The 18,258-nt window shown below is 43.5% G+C and overlaps 2 protein-coding genes and 1 long non-coding RNA gene across 6 annotated transcripts in view; 1 reads left to right on the forward strand and 2 right to left on the reverse strand.

Annotated features, from left to right (window-relative positions):
* Positions 1-97: 97 nt before the first annotated feature.
* mtif2 (mitochondrial translational initiation factor 2) lies at positions 98-10,093 on the reverse strand. 3 transcript variants are annotated; one of them, XM_040145059.1, is made up of 14 exons: positions 9,962-10,093; positions 8,679-8,839; positions 8,479-8,602; positions 8,185-8,356; positions 7,876-8,036; positions 7,083-7,259; positions 6,845-6,984; positions 5,158-5,282; positions 4,279-4,483; positions 3,208-3,460; positions 2,966-3,106; positions 1,575-1,739; positions 1,193-1,333; positions 98-843 (listed from the first exon to the last, which is right to left on the reverse strand). In XM_040145059.1, the coding sequence occupies exons 2-14, from the start codon at positions 8,835-8,837 to the stop codon at positions 674-676; spliced, it is 2,133 nt and encodes a 710-aa protein (XP_040000993.1). In that variant the 5' UTR covers positions 8,838-8,839; positions 9,962-10,093; the 3' UTR covers positions 98-673. The 3 variants fall into 3 exon arrangements, with proteins under 3 accessions (XP_040000993.1, XP_040000995.1, XP_040000996.1); XM_040145061.1 differs by having other exon boundaries at positions 10,025-10,092; XM_040145062.1 differs by lacking the exon at positions 9,962-10,093 and adding an exon at positions 9,866-9,956.
* Positions 10,050-18,076, forward strand: LOC120799737. 2 transcript variants are annotated; one of them, XR_005708877.1, is made up of 5 exons: positions 10,050-10,158; positions 16,589-16,774; positions 16,892-17,052; positions 17,150-17,277; positions 17,964-18,076. It is a non-coding gene; the product is annotated as an uncharacterized LOC120799737 (long non-coding RNA). The 2 variants fall into 2 exon arrangements; XR_005708878.1 differs by having other exon boundaries at positions 16,592-16,774.
* LOC120799734 (echinoderm microtubule-associated protein-like 6) overlaps positions 11,756-18,258 on the reverse strand; it is a 38,480-nt gene continuing 31,977 nt past the window's right edge. The window contains 8 exon segments of the mRNA XM_040145058.1: positions 11,756-12,734; positions 15,003-15,103; positions 15,219-15,372; positions 16,201-16,304; positions 16,569-16,731; positions 16,847-17,019; positions 17,209-17,397; positions 17,951-18,065. Of these exon segments, the coding sequence (XP_040000992.1) occupies positions 12,710-12,734; positions 15,003-15,103; positions 15,219-15,372; positions 16,201-16,304; positions 16,569-16,731; positions 16,847-17,019; positions 17,209-17,397; positions 17,951-18,065 (1,024 nt within the window). The 3' untranslated portion in view covers positions 11,756-12,709.

Genomic DNA, 18,258 nt, shown 5'->3' on the forward strand with positions numbered 1-18,258 from the left:
TGAGTCTTGATTTTTCCGACCTCCACCGGTTTAACCTCTCACCTGGATGATGTGATGTACAGGTGGACTCGCTGTCTCTGACCGAGCCCATCAGTGATGCACAGCCGCCGAGGCCTGGACCAGCTCGACTCCAGACTCAGCCTGGATGTTGTCAAACACCGTTTACAGTCTGATCGCTCGGACCAATATTTATTAGAAACGTGAGGTCGCGTCCCTTTCGGGGCCGATAGCGGGACGCTTTGTTAAATGGAACTGTCACGTGACCGTACCTTCACTCGACGGCAAACATCAACGGCGTGTTTGCGTTAGCTGGGATGTTAACGTACGGTCACGTGACAGTTCCATCCTACACAACTTTCAAGCACTCGGCACTGAACAAGGGCCTGACGTCACCCTTTTAACGTGGCTAATCGATAAATATCTATCGGTGATCCTACTCTCAGGTCTTTGGGACTGAACCGCAGTTCGTAGTCTGAGTGAATCTGCTGGAGAAAACGGAAAAACACGAGCTCGAGTGTCATTCGGGCTTCGGCCCGAGTGAAAGTAAAGGAAACGCGATGTTTCTGTACAGGACTCGGGAACCAGACGCAAATAACAAGTCACATCATCACAGTTCAGTCTGATGAGTCGGACCCCAGGCCTCTCAGCAGCAGAGGATGCTGGGAAGGCGACACTAGAAGCCAGGGTCCCAGGAAGTGACCTGCGGAGAGTCCAGGTTCTCGAAACAGACGATGATGTCGCCAGGCCTGAAGTCCACATTCCCGTCAGCTGACAGACCGCAGTCCATGCCCGTCCTCACCGTCTGAACATCGTCCCTGTGGTGCTTCAACGCCAGCACAGAACCTGCAGGGAACGTCACAAGAACGTCACACGAGCTGGACCTCTGCTGGATCTTGTGTTGAATGAGATTTGTACATAAAACTCTCCTGTCATTTTTAGTCACAGGTCAGTGTTCAGTTTTAGCCTGAGGTGGTTTTTAACACTGTCACTATTTCTGTTCATTAGTGCTGAGTAATAATTCAGTCTTAAGACTTTAAGTCTTAAAGAACAACTGGGAAGATTAAGTGATAAACAGCCAACGAGTTAATCAGGGTTTGGCTAAAATGTCGTCGTTTGAGTCCTGCTGCTGAAAGGTCATTAAATCCGATGTAAAAAAAAAAACAGGTTTTAGTCCGGTCCAGGCCTCACCCACCCTCCCAGATGGAGTCTTGTCCTCGGATCAGTCTGAACTTGAGTCGACGGTCCAGCAGACCTTTCTGAACCCGACAGCCGGCCACAGGAACCTTCTTTTTCCCCACAGAGACGTCGAACATGGCGAGGACCGTCGCCTCACCTGCACCAGCAGAAGGGGGGGGGGGTTGGTAACAGGTGAGACAAACCACTTCCTGTGCGGTAGGTTCACAGAGGAAAAACTCTTCACCTCCGAGCTTAAAAACTAGATATTAGTTTTTACGGCCAAATATAATCTGTTTGGCTTTTTACCTGGAAATCTGCCTTTGAATCAAAGCTTCAGACTTTTCCCGAACCACATTCACTGAGCCTCAGTGGGTCTGGTGGATCAGCGTTTTACTCACCGACGATGTTCTCGGACACGAGTGGCGGCAGTTTGCCGCTCAGTTCGTCCTTCAGCTGATCGATCAGTTTGTAGATGACGGTGTGAAGTCTGAGCGGGACGCCTCTCTTCGACGCCAGCTGCTGGACCGACCTGCTGGCCCCGACGTTGAAGCCATAAATGGAACCTGAAGGGACAGTCAGAGAGGTTTCTTACACAGATCAGGACCGATGCTGGGTTTCAAACCACAACCTGTTTTAGGTCAGAGTCTCAAAAACCTTCAAGTTGCCACCAAATATCAGATCAGACCAAAAATCTTGTTCTTACTTGATTTATCCGTTGCTTGTTAGAAAATTACAACTATTTTAATAACATTTAATTACTTGGTTAATTTTAAGCAAAAGTGCAGTTTTAAACTTCTCCAGTGTCTCCGATATTCTGTTTGAAATGACTGAAAACTGAATCTTTTGATTAGAAAACATCGACTACATTTTTCACTATTTTCTGACATTTTACAGAAACAAGAAAATCATCAGTTAAAATGATGGATAATGAAAAGAATCATCAGCTCCAGACTGGATTTTAATCAGAGTCCTCGTTCAGACATTTAACAACTAAAAAAAGCTTTATTTCACTAAGATGCTGCTCAGACTTTAATCTGACTTCTTGCTTTTTTCTTTCTCAACATTTCTTCATCGGTCTGTTAAAGTGACGGTTTTTGGGTTCTCTGTTATTAAAGTTCTGTAAATGTTCTGTAATGGTTCTATTCAAACATGACAGAACTCTCCCAGATACAGGTTTTTGTGTGTCGTACGATTCCTGGTTTCGAACTGCAGTGTTCAGTCCATTTCAGCCGCCGCTCTGGTGTGATGCTGCAAATATGAGTGAAAACGATTTTTTTTTTTTTTTTTTTTTTTTTGGGCTGAATGATTTGAGGAAAATATCAAACCCAGATTTTTCTGATTAATACTGAAATTAAATTGTGCTTATGTGCTTTAAATTACACTCCACACTTTTATGTGTGGTATTCATAGTTAAAAAAAAAAAAAAAAGCAGTTATTAAAGTGTCATTATAGCCACTGAAAAGTTAATTATGGTTAGAATTTATTTAAATTCACAAACTTTAAAACTACAGTTTCCATTCTCCTGATTTTCTTTATGAACCGATGAGAGAATAAAACTGTTGATCTTTAATTCACAGTTAGAAGCTGAATTTTTCAGCAGCTGTTTTCCAGCTGCAGCATCCACGTTTTGAACGCAACGGAAAACCCGATCCCTGACCAGCAGCCTGTAAACTTGTCCGGTTTCTGGCGACTGGGACCTGAACCACACTGTGATCAAATCTGCGTCAGGGTCAGTGACCTCTGACCCTGGCTCCACTCTATGACCTGGCTCTTAAACTCGCGTTTGTACCTGCGAACGTTTCGGCCATGTTGACGTCGTTCTCGGAAACATCTCCGATGCCGAAGTGAACGACCTCCATCTCACACTGCTGCTGAGCATCGTAACTGTCCAGGATGTTCAAGATGGCCTCCACAGACCCGTCCACGTCACCTGGAGGTCAGAGGTCAAAGGTCAGTCAGCAGGCGGCTCCGTGTTCACCTTTCTGATGATGTCACAGCGGGATCGGCCTATCGGAGCGCAGCGGTGCGTACCTTTGACGATGAGCGGCAGACTCAGCTGGTCGTCCTGAGTCCTCTCGCTTGGTCTCACGGAGAACTTGGTCTTGTTGGCCTGGTACAGAGCCGCCTTCCTTTGCCTCCAGCTAAGGTGAGACAGCTCCGCCCTCTCTCTCCTGTACTCCTGCAGGTGCAGTTTCTGTTTAAGCTCGATGGCGCTCTGCTCCTCCTGCAGCTTCTGCTGCTCGTCCTCAGAGCTCCTCCACTCCACCACCTCCCTCGCTCGCTGCTGCATGAGGGGAGAGAGAGAAACGCCGTTTTCAGGGAGGAGGAGGTTTATTAGAGCTGCTGACGCAACAGGTGCCAGGTACAGGTACAGGTGAAAATTATACCCAAAAGAGAGGGGACGGATTCCCTGCAGATCCAGACCCACGGCTTTAGTTAAGCCTTTATTATGGAGGATGAACTACTGTGAACGGACTCTAGTCGTCATTATTACACCTGAAACCATTGATAACTGTAAATATACAGCACGTATGTGGATGTTATTTTACAGGTAAAGACCCCGCAAATGAAATAGCATTAATAAATATTAACAATAATAATAAACATTATAAAAAATATAAAATAAGAAAAAGAAAACAAAGAAATAAAGTAAGGACCATAAAAATGTAAATAGGGATAATATTTATTTCAAATTTAATTAAAGGACAAATCCCTTGATACATTTTTATTATTTATTTTCTTTTCTTTAGTATTTTATTTCAGATCTTATTATTTATTTGCTCTTATGAATATTTTTTTCTTTTGTTGGTAGAGGTTTCTTTTACTTCTGTAAAGAAAATCCACATTATTTACTACTAATTAAATAAACTGTATATTACAGTAATCACTGCTGTGGAGTTGATGCTGATGTGTCTAAATTCTCAGGTGTTAATCAACAAGTTGAGTATTACAGACTTTACATTTCTACTTAAAAGAATCAGCAGGGAATTTATTTACTGTCTTGTGGACAAATGAAAACTCATTTAGGAAACATTAAGTTCCGAGCCAGAGGTCAGAGGTCAGCAGGGCCCAGACCCCCGGTGTGCTGCGGTTTGTTCTCACCTCAGACTCGACCTCCAGGATGACCTCTCCAGCGGACGGCAGCTCCTTCCAGCCAACCACCTCCACCGCACAGCTCGGTCCGGCCTCCGTCACCGCCCGCCCGTGCTCGTCAAACAGGAGACGAACCTTAGCCCAACTCTTTCCCGCCACCAGGACACAGCCACGCTTCAGCGTCCCCCGCTGGACGATGGCTGTCGTTACAGGACTGAAGAGAGACACGACGGGTCAGTTATTTATTCTGTTTTCATTGGAAGTAAAGTCACAGTTTACATGCAGTGCAGTGTGGTTTTTAGTTTAAGGTTATTATAGTAAATTTTGCTTAAAGAACCTTCACTAGATTTTGGATAGATTTAAATAGAGTGCAGTATTAAAGCAGCAAAGTCACACACAAAAATCAATACAGCAAAAGGAACAGCAGCAAATAAGAAATAGAATAATAAAAATAAAGAAAAAAAACCAAACAAAATTTATGAGGTTAGTCTCGCAAAATGCTTTCAACTCTGTCTGACACTCATTCCCCACTGACACTGAAACATTTTCAAAGTAAAACTCAGTAAAACTAATATTACATAAATATGTAACTCTGGTTCTATGAGTCCTGATAACCTCCAGAGACAGTAATTAACTCTGGTTCTATGAGTCCTGATAACCTCCAGAGACAGTATGTAACTCTGGTTCTATGAGTCCTGATAACCTCCAGAGACAGTGTAACTCTGGTTCTATGAGTCCTGATAACCTCCAGAGACAGTATGTAACTCTGGTTCTATGAGTCCTGATAACCTCCAGAGACAGTAATTAACTCTGGTTCTATGAGTCCTGATAACCTCCAGAGACAGTATGTAACTCTGGTTCTATGAGTCCTGGATAATGTCATCTCACCCTTTGCCTTTGTCGGTGCGACTCTCGATGATGAGTCCCTCCACAAGACCACCGGGTTCCGCCTTCAGCTCCAGAACCTCAGCCAACGCCACTGTGGCCTCGGTCAGAGCCAGCAGGTTGTTGCCCTGACAACAACAGGACATCATCACATGACATCACGACCTCGTCTCTATCAGCTCTGTGAACTACGGCCACCGACAGGCTGCAGGGAGCGCTACAGTTGACTGGTTTTAAAAACCGTAGCTGTGTCCCACATCAACACTACATTCTAATTCAGTACAGCATGTACTATACACTGATTTTCATATCTACTATTTTATCTTCACAAATTAACATTAGAATATTATCCTAAGATTTAATACTCTAACACTGAGTAAACTTTTTTTTTGTCGAGCATCACAGCACAGATCGCCCCTCTCAGGGTGACTTAATAATGGCCGCCAATGATGGGGTGTGCTCAGTCATTGTTCCTCTGGACCTTAGAGCTTTAAAATGGTTCTTTTCATACTTATTAAACAAGAAGTTCTGTGTCTCCACTTATAACCACGTCATCTTTTGCTCCTGTCAAGTATGGTGTCCCTCCGGGGTCAGTTTTGGGACCAATTTTATTTTCACTGTACAGGCTTCCTCTGGGAAATATTATCCATAGACGTGGTGTTTTCATAGTTGTGCCGATGACCTGCAGATGAACCTGCCAGTTATAGCCACTGAGCCTGTCTGCCTGTGTGATGTTAAAAGCTGGATGTCACGAAACTTTCTGCAGCTTAACTCAAGCAAAAGAGAGATCGTTGTCGTTGGTTCCCAGCATGTAGCAAAACAAATCCTGCCATCTGCTGGTTCCCCGCTGAGACACATTAAGCCTGCTGCCAAGAATCTTGGCGTTTGGTTTGATAGTCACTTGAGTTTTGAGCAGCACACCACAAAACTTGTGCAGTCTTGTTTTTATTATCTGAGAAATATTTCCAAAATACCATCTATCTTATCTTTCAAAGACAGAGAGCATTTTTACACGCCTTCATCTCCTCACGCCTCGATTATTGCAACAGCCTCTTCACCTGCCTCGACCAAAAATCCATTAATCGGCTCCAGACTCTGCTGAACTCAGCTGCCAGGCTTTTAACAAGATCCAAGAGAAGTGACCACATCAGTCCTGTTTGAGCCGCTTTGCACTGGTTCCCAGTAGGTTTTAGAAGTGATGGTAAGATCTTACTGTTGACTTCTAAGGCTCTTCGTGGCCTCTCTCCGTGCTACTCTCCTATGAGCCAGTACGTAGCCTGAGATCCTCGGGCTGAGGTCTTTTATCTGTTCCCGAGGTCCGGCTGAAAACTGGAGGTGACAGAGCGTTCGCCCTGAAGCTCTGAGATCAGGTCAGCAGAATCAGTGACTTTTTAAAATCTCTTCTTAAGACGTACTTTTATGGGAGACATCTTCCCGATTTTTCTTGATTTTTATTGGCTGCTCTTTTGCTGGCGACACTGTCATTGGTGTTGTGTGTTCTATCTGATCTGCTTGTTTTGACGCTGTTGCCTCGTGTGAAACTCTTTGTAACGTGGGTTTAGAAAAGTGCTCTGTAAATAAAGATGCTCATTTTCCACTGTGAACACACTACAGACTGTAAACCTGCTGCGATTCTCTCTGTAGTCTGGATTTTGAACACGGTACCTGCTTGTTTATCTATTCATCTGACCTTTAGAGCAGAGATGTGGATCGCCTGAACGTCTCCTCCGAACTCCTCACAGACGACATCGTGAGCGAGCAGCTCCTGTTTGACTCTCTGCGGGTCAGCCTGAGGCTTATCGCACTTATTCACCGCCACAATCAGTGGAACTGAAACACAGTAAAAACAGTCGAAACGGTAGAAACACGCAAACAGAACCCCGTCTCGTTCTCAGCCCTCAGCTGTGATTGCCAGGTGGAGCGCTTACCTTTGGCTCTCCTGGCGTGCTGGATGGACTCGACCGTCTGGTTCATGACGCCGTCGTCGGCCGCCACCACCAGGATGACGATGTCGGTGGCGTCGGCTCCGCGGGCTCTCATGGAGGAGAAGGCGGCATGACCTGGAGTGTCCAGGAAGGTGATCTTCTCACCTGTAGGCAACTGGACTGGAAGTAAAAAACCCACGTCTGACTGGTTTAAATCACAGCTACAAGAAAAACTTTATCGTCAGCATCCACCAACACAATAACGTTAATAACGATCTGCGTTCATTTCTCCCCTAGATGCAGGTATGATTTTAAAGGAGCTCCCTAATAGACAACACTGACAGTAGAAGCCGTAGAATTAATTCTACTGATTTCATCAGTTGAATACGTTAAATCTGAGGCACTTAGTCAATCGCTTTGTAGAAACAACAGAGTATGTGAATATTTGCTGGTTTTCTTTGTCTCTTATGAGAGTCATTTAAATAATTCTATGCTTTGGACAAAACAAGCTATTTAAATGTCAATTTCAGCTTTTTACATTTTATAGACCAAAACATAGACTAATAGACCAGCACACAGACTCACTAACTCTACTTTGCTGTTTTTTTGACTGCTGTTAAGCTAAATTTAAACGAAACACTTCCTGCAGATGTTTAAAACCTGTTATTTTTTTCATTTTCATTGTCTGCGTTTGCCTGAATGTTCTTCTGTTGTAATATCTGGTTCTGGCTCTCCTCGATATGTTGTGTTCAAATTTTTTTCAGTAGACTTAATAGAACAGCAGGTGAGCGTTCACCTAGAAAGGCTCCGATGTGCTGTGTGATTCCTCCGGCCTCAGTAGAGACGATCTGACTCTTCCTCAGACTGTCCAGCAGGGTGGTCTTACCGTGATCCACATGACCCATGATGGTGACCACCGGGGGGCGAGACGCCAGGCTGGACGGGTCAGCTGGAGGTCTGATAGGGTCAGACGTCACAGGTCAGCAAGGCTAGAGATCACTTTATTCTCAAGTCAAACAATGAAAAGTAGGAACGTGTTCCGATTGGTTGGTTTGTAAATGAAGCAAGGCGATGTGTCCCGGATCAGACTTCCTGGCCCCGTTACCTCCTGTGGGCGTCCCTGTTGGTCCTCTTTCTGCTCTCGCTCAGTTTGGCCCATTTGAACTTCATCCCCGATCGAGTCACCACCTCCTTAATCCACTTCTCCTCCAGAACCGAGTCCGGATCCAAAGAGTCCAGATCCACCGAGGTGTTCAGCAGAGCCTCCAACACATGATCTGAAATACAAAACAGCTTCACTGAGCGGGTTCCAAAGAGACAGGATCAGGACATCTGTCTCCTTTAGACCCTGTGGTCTGGGTCCTGTCTGACTTCTGGACTCTCTGGATCTGGTTCTTACCAAAGTCTTTGTTCATGGCCTCAGCGAGAGCAGCCACCGTCATCCTCTGTGTGATCTCCACTTCCTGTTTGTCCACTTTGGGTTTGACCCTCTGCTTATTGTGGTCATTCTTCTGACCTTTAACCTGCGGACAAATCACAACATCAAAGCTCAGCCGAAAGCAGACGGCTGTTTCCTGTTGGCTGTCCAATCAGACTCACCTGTTTGGAGGCGTACTTCCTGTTCTGCTGACAGGTGAGCAGGGGGGCGGAGCTGCGGGCAGGACAGAGAAGGGGCGGACACAGGAAGCTGCTGAGCAGAACCGGGTCGGTGTGGACGAGCCGCCGGGCCCCCCGCATCACTGATGACATCACATTCATACCTGAGACCAGGACAGTTACAGAGAGAGAGAGAGAGAGAGGTAGAGAGAGAGAGAGAGGTGGAGACAGGTGGAGAGAGGTGGTGATAGAAACAGGTAGACACATGTGGAGAGAGAGAGAGAGAGACAGGTGGTGATAAACAGATAGAGCTGAATTGGTGGTTTTATGTCCTGTGCTGTTTATTTGTTCATTTACTGTAAAACTCCAACACTAATGAGGACAAACAAAGTTCATCTTTAACGTCCACAAAGACAAGACTCTGCATCTAAACCAGGTTCCCGTTCCAGACCAGGACTGCAGGGAACTGTTCTGTTGGTGTGTTCAAGGACGGACTAATGTCTGATATTTAACGACACTGACAAGCTGCATTAAAAAAAACAAAAAAAACAAACAATCAAACCCAGAAACCAAACGACAGGAAAAAGTGAACGTTGTGATAAGAAATTAAAAGTCTGGCGATTTCAGTGTTGGTTAAATATCATCTCAGTCACGGTTGATTAAAACCCACAGCACTTAAACGCACCAGTAAAGACTACACAACACTGCTGGTTTTTATTACAGAGGACCCTGAAACCCACCTGTTGTCAACACAAAACATCATTTTAATGCCTATTTGTTCACGAATCTGCTGGACTCCAGACCAGGACCAGCCTCTATACTGGTTCACTGATACCAGGGGATGAACTGAGACCTCACTGTACCGAATATGAGAAGATTAGGAAAGTGTCGAATTTAGCAGCGAGGCCTAGAAATCCACAAAACAGACGCTGTGTTCCACAAGATACCAACAATTTCAAAACGGATTTTGATGAAATTCAGTTTAGCTTCTGACCACGAGAAACCGCTACGGAAGAAACGGATTAAAGTTGACGACATGAGGTCTTTGTGAATGATATCTACGCCGAATCAGCCGGTAAAACCTAACATTTCATCTCACAATCCGTAGGTTTCGTTCACCAAGGTGTCGGGACCTGACAGCACTAAAACACCGCATTTTTCGGTGAAGTCTGGTGCGACGTTCTACCCACACGACAGATGTCCTCGTGTAAAAACGTGTCAACCTGACAGGACACAGTCACACGGCTTCAGGTAGATTCTGGTTCTGGTTCCGTTTCAAATCTCACCTGTCACAGTTGTGTTTCTTCTCTCAGCTCATCCTGAAATAAGAACTTCACCGTGAAACTAACCTGCGACAGGGAGCCGCCATGACACCTCGCTAACTGACCGGGAGGAGCCGCCGCCGTCGCCGCCTGGTGGTGAGGGGCGGAACCACCTGCACGACTACACACCGATTTAACGGAAGACGTCACCGGAGAAAAAGGTTGGGACCTGCTGGTTTAATCTTAAGAACTATATTTTATAACCTGCACATTTTGTTTTAATGTAAAACTTAATCCTAAAAAGTAACGAGTAACCAAAGTTATCAGATAATTGTATAAAACAGCGTGAAATGGAAATACTAGAGCAAAGTACGGTACAAGTACAAACTACTTGAACAAATGTACTTAGTTACTTTTCACCCCTGGTTACTTTAATAAAGACTTTACAAAGAAAACGTGATGAACATGTGAAATATCCACATCAAATCCAACCACACAACAACGGGCCCACATGAAGTAGTTAAAAATAAGCTCCACTCGGACCAGCTACATTAGCATAATGCTAACGATAGAAAGCTCTGCACGACGGTTACTTTGACTTTTGATGCATTTTACTGCAAACGTCTGTACTTTTACTGAGGTAGCAGTTTCAATGCAGGACTTTTACTTGTGATGGAGTAATATTTTTATAAATGAAGGATCTGAATACCTCACTGCTGAAGTGGAACTGCTGCGTATTTATTGCTAATACTTGGAAGTTTCCGACCCTTTTTGTTATAGACAGTTGGCTTTTTTCATGAGACGTGTACTGTGCTTTATACCAAAGTGAATGAATGATATACATAAATCATGCAATGGAGACAACTAAAAATCTAACAACAACAACAGCTCACATAATGAAACAATATTCGGATCAAATGAAAAAAGTCCGAGCATGTTACATGTCATCATTAATGGTTGTTTGCAGCACAAAATGTGTCATAATATCTACAAAATTCTCCCTTTCAGTCTCACACTTTTACTGTAGAAGATGTATTTGTACAGTCTCAACGCAATAATATGATCTTTCCGTACACTGTTAAAAGAAAATCCAACCAGATTTTTGGCTAAACAGGATCCAAAAATCCCCGGAAAACCTGGAGCTGAGTTGTCCTCTCTCGGATTTCACTGAAACAGCAGTAGGATGAGCAGGTACCTGAAGCTCACCTGAACCAGGTGACATGAATCTAATTTAATCTCGTCTACCATGTCCACTAAATGGCTTGGTTTGTAGTTAGTCTACCCCAGCGGGGCGGTTTCCAGCTAATCAGAGATGAAGTTTTCTGACGTGTGGTTCTTTACCGTTTTATCTGGTGACCCTTTAAAACAAAGAGATGTTTACTTGCGAGCCCTCGTCACCGACTGCACGTCCACTGATTGTGACCAGTTCAACCAAAGAGGATTTTTTGGTTTGTTTTATTTAAATAACTGGGAGGAGAAAACGACACAAATCCTTTGCAAGAAAAAAAGCAAAGGTTAGAGAAAACTCTGGAGCACCATCTTGTGACCCCTCACGTTCATCTTTAGACTCCCAGGTTGGGGACCACAGCTCTTGAAGAAACTGAACTTGGTGAATCCTGAAAGACAATATGCTGGATTTTACATTTACTGCCCAGAAAACAACATGAATGTTAACAAAAACATTTTTTGTTGTTGCAGAGGTTCTTCACATAAATTAAGAACAGATGTCAGGATAAATATCTCAAAGCGTTTTGGTTGGCATTTCCCTTTAAATCCAGACATTAAAAAGCAGCGTTCGGGTTCCTCAAGTTTTATTTCTACAGCAGACAAATACAGAGAGAAAACACAGCGTCATCATGTGGACAGAAAAAGATATAAAAATTGTCCACGCTCTGTCACGTTCTGCTCACATAAATTTGAATTCTAATAAATATCTATTTTCTACCTTAAATATTATTTAATTTTACTTATTTTCTTGTTTTTGTATTTTGAGGTAGAATTCTTTTGCTTCTCTTAAACAAGTTTTACTGAAACTATTTTCTGTTTTCACACCTCCATTTTTAATAAGTGGGATCAAACAAAGATCCATCTTTCCTCTATAGTTTTCTACTTCACTTTAGTGCTCACTGCAGTGAAATATAACTGCATCATGATCATCATCAGACAGTATGAGATACAAAAACAAACAATACAATGACAGTATTTATCATCCATATCTGTAAAAGCCCTAAATGATCACGTCATAGCACCACGATTATAAATAAAGTTGTATCAAATGTTTGGTCAGAGTTTGTGAAAAAGGCACATACTGACAAACAAAAACACGGCTACATGAAACAGCTACGAGTCCCTTAAAGAGGTAAAACGGAAAAATGCACTTTTCTCACGTGTTTGGATCTTTTTCGAGAAATTTTACAACAAATATTTGAACACAGAAACCTGAAATACAAACGATTTCTCTTCAGTTTCACATTAAAAGCATCTGAACGTACGAGAGGAACTACGTCACAATAAAAGACAGAACCAGCCGGCGGGGGAACAGAGTGTCTCCCGACAGAAACGTCACAGGTTTGATCCCGCAGCAGCAGTAAACTCTGAACCCAGGTCAGTTCAGTTCGTTCAGTGAGAGTCTGCAGATTTGAACGCTCACACGCAGTTTGCTTTCAGACTTCTTGCCCTTCGAGATTTCAGGTAAAGGGACCGAAGCGTCAGGTGAGTGCAGCATCACAGGAGAAGAAGAAGACGAGACTCTAGTGGGGGATTCAGGGGAGCTCACTGACATTTCCACACAAATAAACTGGTGGGAAGACAACAGGAAGAAGCAAAGGCATTAATGTGGAGATAAACTGAGACTGAATCCGTTTGCAACCAGAGTCAAAACCTGCTCACTTGCTCTGAACCAAATATTGTCCTTCTCTCTGCTGACTTTTCTACTGGTTTATTTACAGTAAATCTTGTCAACACTATATTGGCCTGGTCCCGTCTCACAGTAACTACAGGAGCAGTAGAGTCAAGAAAAAAGGGGGAGAAAAAAGGCAAACGTTTCCCGGTTTTCATTTCATGTCTTTATAGGCTGATTTTTTTACCCACGGAAAATCACCGCCACAGAACCCACGTGTTCACTGACAGCTGCAGATACTGACTCTGCCTTTGGATAATCTTCCGCTGTTTCCACCAACAAACTGTTCTCTCAGCTTTCTGATCCCTTTTAACTCGTTTTTTAATAAAAATTAAATTTACTTTGATCGTTGTTTACAGCCCAGATCTTATGGGAATCAAGTGTCTGGCTCAGTTTCTATTTGCCCCAGTAGGGGGAAGACCCGCGTTGACATCGGTGAGGTTTTCCAATTAAAAAGACTGCACGGTCGGACTGGGAAAGAAATTCAGCCCTGGACTTACCTGCTGGGACCGGCCCACACCCTGAATGACAGGCACACAGTGAGGGCCGTTAAGAGGCTGATAGAGCCGGTAAAAACTTTAAAAACTTTATGGATTGTTTAACAGTCCACCTGCCCACTTGATGGCCCCCCAGGATCTGTCCCAGTAGTCCCGATGTTCAGGCCAACTATGGTTGAGAGACCTCAGAGAGCTGAAAGTCTTGGAGACGGATGTGGAGGTTGCTCTGTTGCTCTGTAAAACATTACTTTTTCTATTTTTCACAGAGCTGGTAGGTCAGTATTGTTTTGTCCTGTTTGCTATTGTTTGTGATCTAATCCCAACTGGTTAGTTAGCCAGCAGGTAGCGGGGACATTCAGCTACTCTCTAGATTACCAGGAGATGTTGTTGGTGTGGTGTCAGCTATAGTAGCAGGAGCGTTGTGAGTGTCGCTGTCCACAGCTGCTGCGCTGCGTCTCTGCATGTTTAGCTTCAATGCAGCGACAGTTAGCTAACCCACAACCAAGCTAACGTTAGTTAAATTACTTGCTCTCTCGTTGTTTGTCTTTGCAACGTGTGAAGAGTTTTATAGAAAAAGACCTAAAATCAGAAGTTCACTAGCACAATGGGATTATTTGGATTGATGTATAATTTGAAATGCTATGCTAGGTAAAGTTACTTTCCGTTAGCTTAGCTACTGACCTATGGTCCTCTCTTCTGTCACTGTAGTTTTGTAAAAATAAGCTAAACAACTAACTCTCACTAGTTTTTACCCCGTTGTGTTTTGGATGCTGTGTTTGCGTATATGTTGTTTATTTGATGAGATTTTATATGATAAGGTTTGTTTTGTTAAAGAGGGTCCAACTCCACGCCGTACAAGACGCTCTGGATTCCACCATTGTGTCGTTACCTTGGCGATGCGCGTCCATGAATTTGGGGGTGGAGCACTGAAGGGCGTGGTGTATTTGTTTTGCTGTTGAGTTTAAATATCAACGATCTTTCTCCGGAATCACGTATTCCACCTTCAATTTACAATTTACGTTTGTGATTAAAAGGAACCGAACCACCCAATCATATGAAATGGGCTCGTAAAAATTAGATGCGGCTACTGAGATCTGCTAAGCTAGCTACCTTTAGCGGGAGTTCAGTTTTTTTTTCTTCATCAAATGTTGTAAAGGTTCGGGGAACAGTTACCGTTTTTGTGAAGTTTATGGACTTGAGAAATGATGAATAATACGAGGAATGAATGTCCCTTTGTGTATATAATAACTTATTTTTGAATAATTTTTTTAAAATTAGAAGTGTTTTATTAAAGATTACTAACGTGTGAAAGGTCTGTTTTATGTCTGAGGAGCAATTTGTTCTTTGCACTCTTTTTCTTTGATTTGAAATCCCTTAATGTTTGCTTCTGTTAACACAGCTTTGCTTTATTTTTTTTCTGTACCTTTGTCTGCACATAAGGCAATGAATAATAAATATATTGTTTAAATAAAACACAAACAGCCCCTATGATGGTCCTGAATGGATAAAGGAGAAGTTATTTCAATGTATCTAAGTTTCAGGGTTGTTCTCAGTGTTCTGTCTGTTTCTTCTCTTCCTTCTCCACCTTCGCTGACTGATTCAGAAGCTTTATGTATTTTCTCTGCTGTTTGAACTGAGCCTGAGAAGTTTGGTATAATTTATATCTCACCTGCAGTCACTGCCACCGGCACTGATGACATATTTATCATCACAGGAGAAGCGAATGTTGGTCACGTGAGCAGAGTGACCAAAGTAACGCTTGTGCTTCGCCTGTAAAAAGATCAGCAGGAGGCACAAAGAGGTGATGAAGTCACCTGGTGGACAGAAATATCCAACTCGTCGAAACAAAAGTTTCAGAAGGCTTCAAGGTATGAAGTTCACTTACAAATTTTTCGGAGCAGGGGAAATCAAACAGCTTGATGAGGCCGAAGTCGTCTCCTGTCACCAGGTTGACGCCGGCACGGGAAACACAAGCGCAGTTAACGTCCGCCTTCTCAGCGTTACGAGGCCAAACACCGAGAACCTCGTCACCCAGGATGCTAGAGAAACAAAAAACCATCGCTGTGATCACTATCTGGTTGATCCTACTGCCTCACTCTATCATATTATCATCATATTTCTGTGGATGCATGATGTTCTCTAAGTCCTACAGTTTGTTCGCAAAACCCCACAGTATGTTCTTTAAGATCTACAATATGCTCGGCAGTTAGTTTTCTTGGTTCTCCAGTAAGTTCCTTTAGATAAGGTTGCCCCTTAGGCCATCTAGTATGTCCCCTAACCCCCACAGTTTGTTTCCTAGACTCTACATTATGTTCCCTTGGATCTACACTTAGTTCCTTATGTTCTACAACTAGTTCTCTTGACTAAACAGTTCATTCCCTTCATTCTACGTTTAATTCCCTGGGCTCTAAAGTTAGTTTCCTAGGTTTTTCATTTAGTCCAGTTGTTTCTAAAGATAGTCCTCTTGCTCTACAGTTACTCCTCTAAGGCATAAAGTTAGTTCTAGCATCTCCAGTTAGTTCTCTGGGATCTAGAGGTAGTTCTACAGTATGTTAGTAAGTCCCTTGATTACAGCTTTCACAGTGCCCCGAATAAAATGACCAGTTACTGGGAGTTTATTGTAAGATAGGCAGAGCTGGTGGTGTGCAAGTAAAAATATTGTATGTCCCATAACATCTTCACTGTTCAGTAAGTCCTGCTGTGTGTTCCCTTTGCACCACAGTACAACCCCTTACCTCTATAGTATGTGACTTACACCCAACAGTATGTTCCCTACACCATTTAGCATGTTGCCCTTCCCAAAGCTTAATACATCACACAGTATATCACAGCATCTGGCCCGTTTTGCATTTGTTAACCAGCCTTACCTGGTCCAGGTAGCCCAGGTGATCCTCTCAATGATGGGCGGCTCTGTTACGATCTTCCCAGAGGGAACTTCATGTACCTGCCGTGTGTAGGTGCTGGTAGATACCTGGTATAGCAAGAGAGCAGCTTTTATGTTTTACTCATTTTTCTGAAGCTCCCATGAAATATTTCACTGAGCTCAACAGTAGAAAAAGCATCAGCTGCTAGATCAACAAGGACCCAGTAGTGAAAGGTCAGAGGTTCCAGCACCAAGACCACTGACAGTAATCAAACCCGCATTTGCAACTAAACTAACCCAAACTGCCCAAGGAAACCTGGGTCATAACTCAACATTCAGTAAGAGTGAATGTAAGTTTTCAGTCTCTTTAACCTGAATGTGTTTGCTGTCAGCAGAGAAGTCGATCTGGATGACGAAGCCAGGGATGTCCTTACAGTAACCAATCCGGTTGAGGGATGGTCCAAGAGAGAGGTCGTAAAAATCCACAGCACTTTCAACTGAACCCACTGCCAAGAACCGATTGTCTGGACTGAACCTGATCCACAAGAAAATCCCGACAATATGTTTCATTGACTGAGGTAAAACACAGACGTGTTAAAGACTGATGTCCTACCATATGTTCTGGTATCTGCTAAGAGCTGACGTTGTACCTTATGTCCTGGATGGCAACGCTGCGGTCTCTCTTCTTGCCCCAGACGGTGAGGGAGTTAACCAGCAGGACGATGAACTCTCCGTTTTCCATGCCGATGGAAACCATCTCTCCGTTGGGGCTGTAGGAGGTGCACTTGGCAGGATGACCCAAACTCACCTTGTTCAGGAGTTTCTAACACAGAAACCAAGATAACAGAACATATGAGTATGATAGACGGTTAACATGTTGTACCACATGAAGGCTGTAGACTTACGGCGGGAAAGTAGTACAAAATATGTTTCTTGATCTAAAACCCTTTAAGGCCAATCGGTTCAACTGTGGAAACACTCAAGTCTCCTCCCTCAGTCTTCAAACCTGTACCTTATCTGCCAGGTCCCATATTCGGATGGTCCCGTCATCACTGGCGGAGATGAAAACATCTTTGAAAGGGTGAGTTGCCAAACCCCAGATCCCTCCCTGAGTGTGTCCGTTGATCATGGTGTTGGAGGCAGCGTTCTTTTCTCCAACCTCTATGATCTCTCCATCTTTAGTCCCCACCAGGATTTTACCCTGGATCACCAGGAATGAAAGAGATGTGTCAGAAACTTTGAGGTTATAGTTCCAGTGACAGGAATCAAGTACTGTAAGGTCATCTTACCTTTAATGTAAGAATTTATTTAGTTTTCCAGGCCGCTACATTTTGAAAAATCTCTGATGTGTCCCTAAAATCTGTTGGAGCTAGTTGATAGAAATGTCATGTTAATGTGTCCACCCGTACACCGTGCAAATTTTAAGCAAATTAGGCAAACAAAAACACGAAAATTTGTGTGTTCATCAAACTGGTAATATTCTGAAGAATCACCAAGAGGACGTAATAAAAACCACACTAGAAGCTGCTCTTTAGGCATTAGAGTGCGGTGTTGTATTGTGTGTGCTGTATATTTAATTCCAGCCCACCCTTTTTTCGGGGCAGATTCAGCACGCTGAATGTTCTTTCACAAAACTAGCAGGTGCACATGACAGTGCTCTGCAGTGGTTGCTGCAGCTGTTGGATTAACTGCAGTATTTTCGGTAAATACTGACCAATATAAGAGTGTGGTTTTATGATCTGATGTGCTCATACCTTCCCTCTGCAGACAGACCGGACGTTTTCCACTGGCTGGCCGGTCTCCAGCTGAAATGCTCGGCAGCGTTTCATCTCCTGGTCCCAAAGCTTCACGGCGCCACCCTCTTTAGTCCTGTGAAACACACCAACGACCATCATGACCTTATTTTTATAATTCAGATTTTATGCACCTCTGTCGTTTGTATAATTGTCAAAAAATTAATGCAGAGTGATTCCAGGACTGGTGGAGTACCCAAATGAATCTGCCTTAACCCTGCTCATCTACAGGGCTTACATGCCACCAGTGGACTCTAGGATGATTAGCA

The sequence above is a fragment of the Xiphias gladius genome, chromosome 15 (genome assembly GCF_016859285.1).
Source record: "Xiphias gladius isolate SHS-SW01 ecotype Sanya breed wild chromosome 15, ASM1685928v1, whole genome shotgun sequence".
NCBI classification, from domain to species: Eukaryota; Metazoa; Chordata; class Actinopteri; order Istiophoriformes; family Xiphiidae; genus Xiphias; species Xiphias gladius.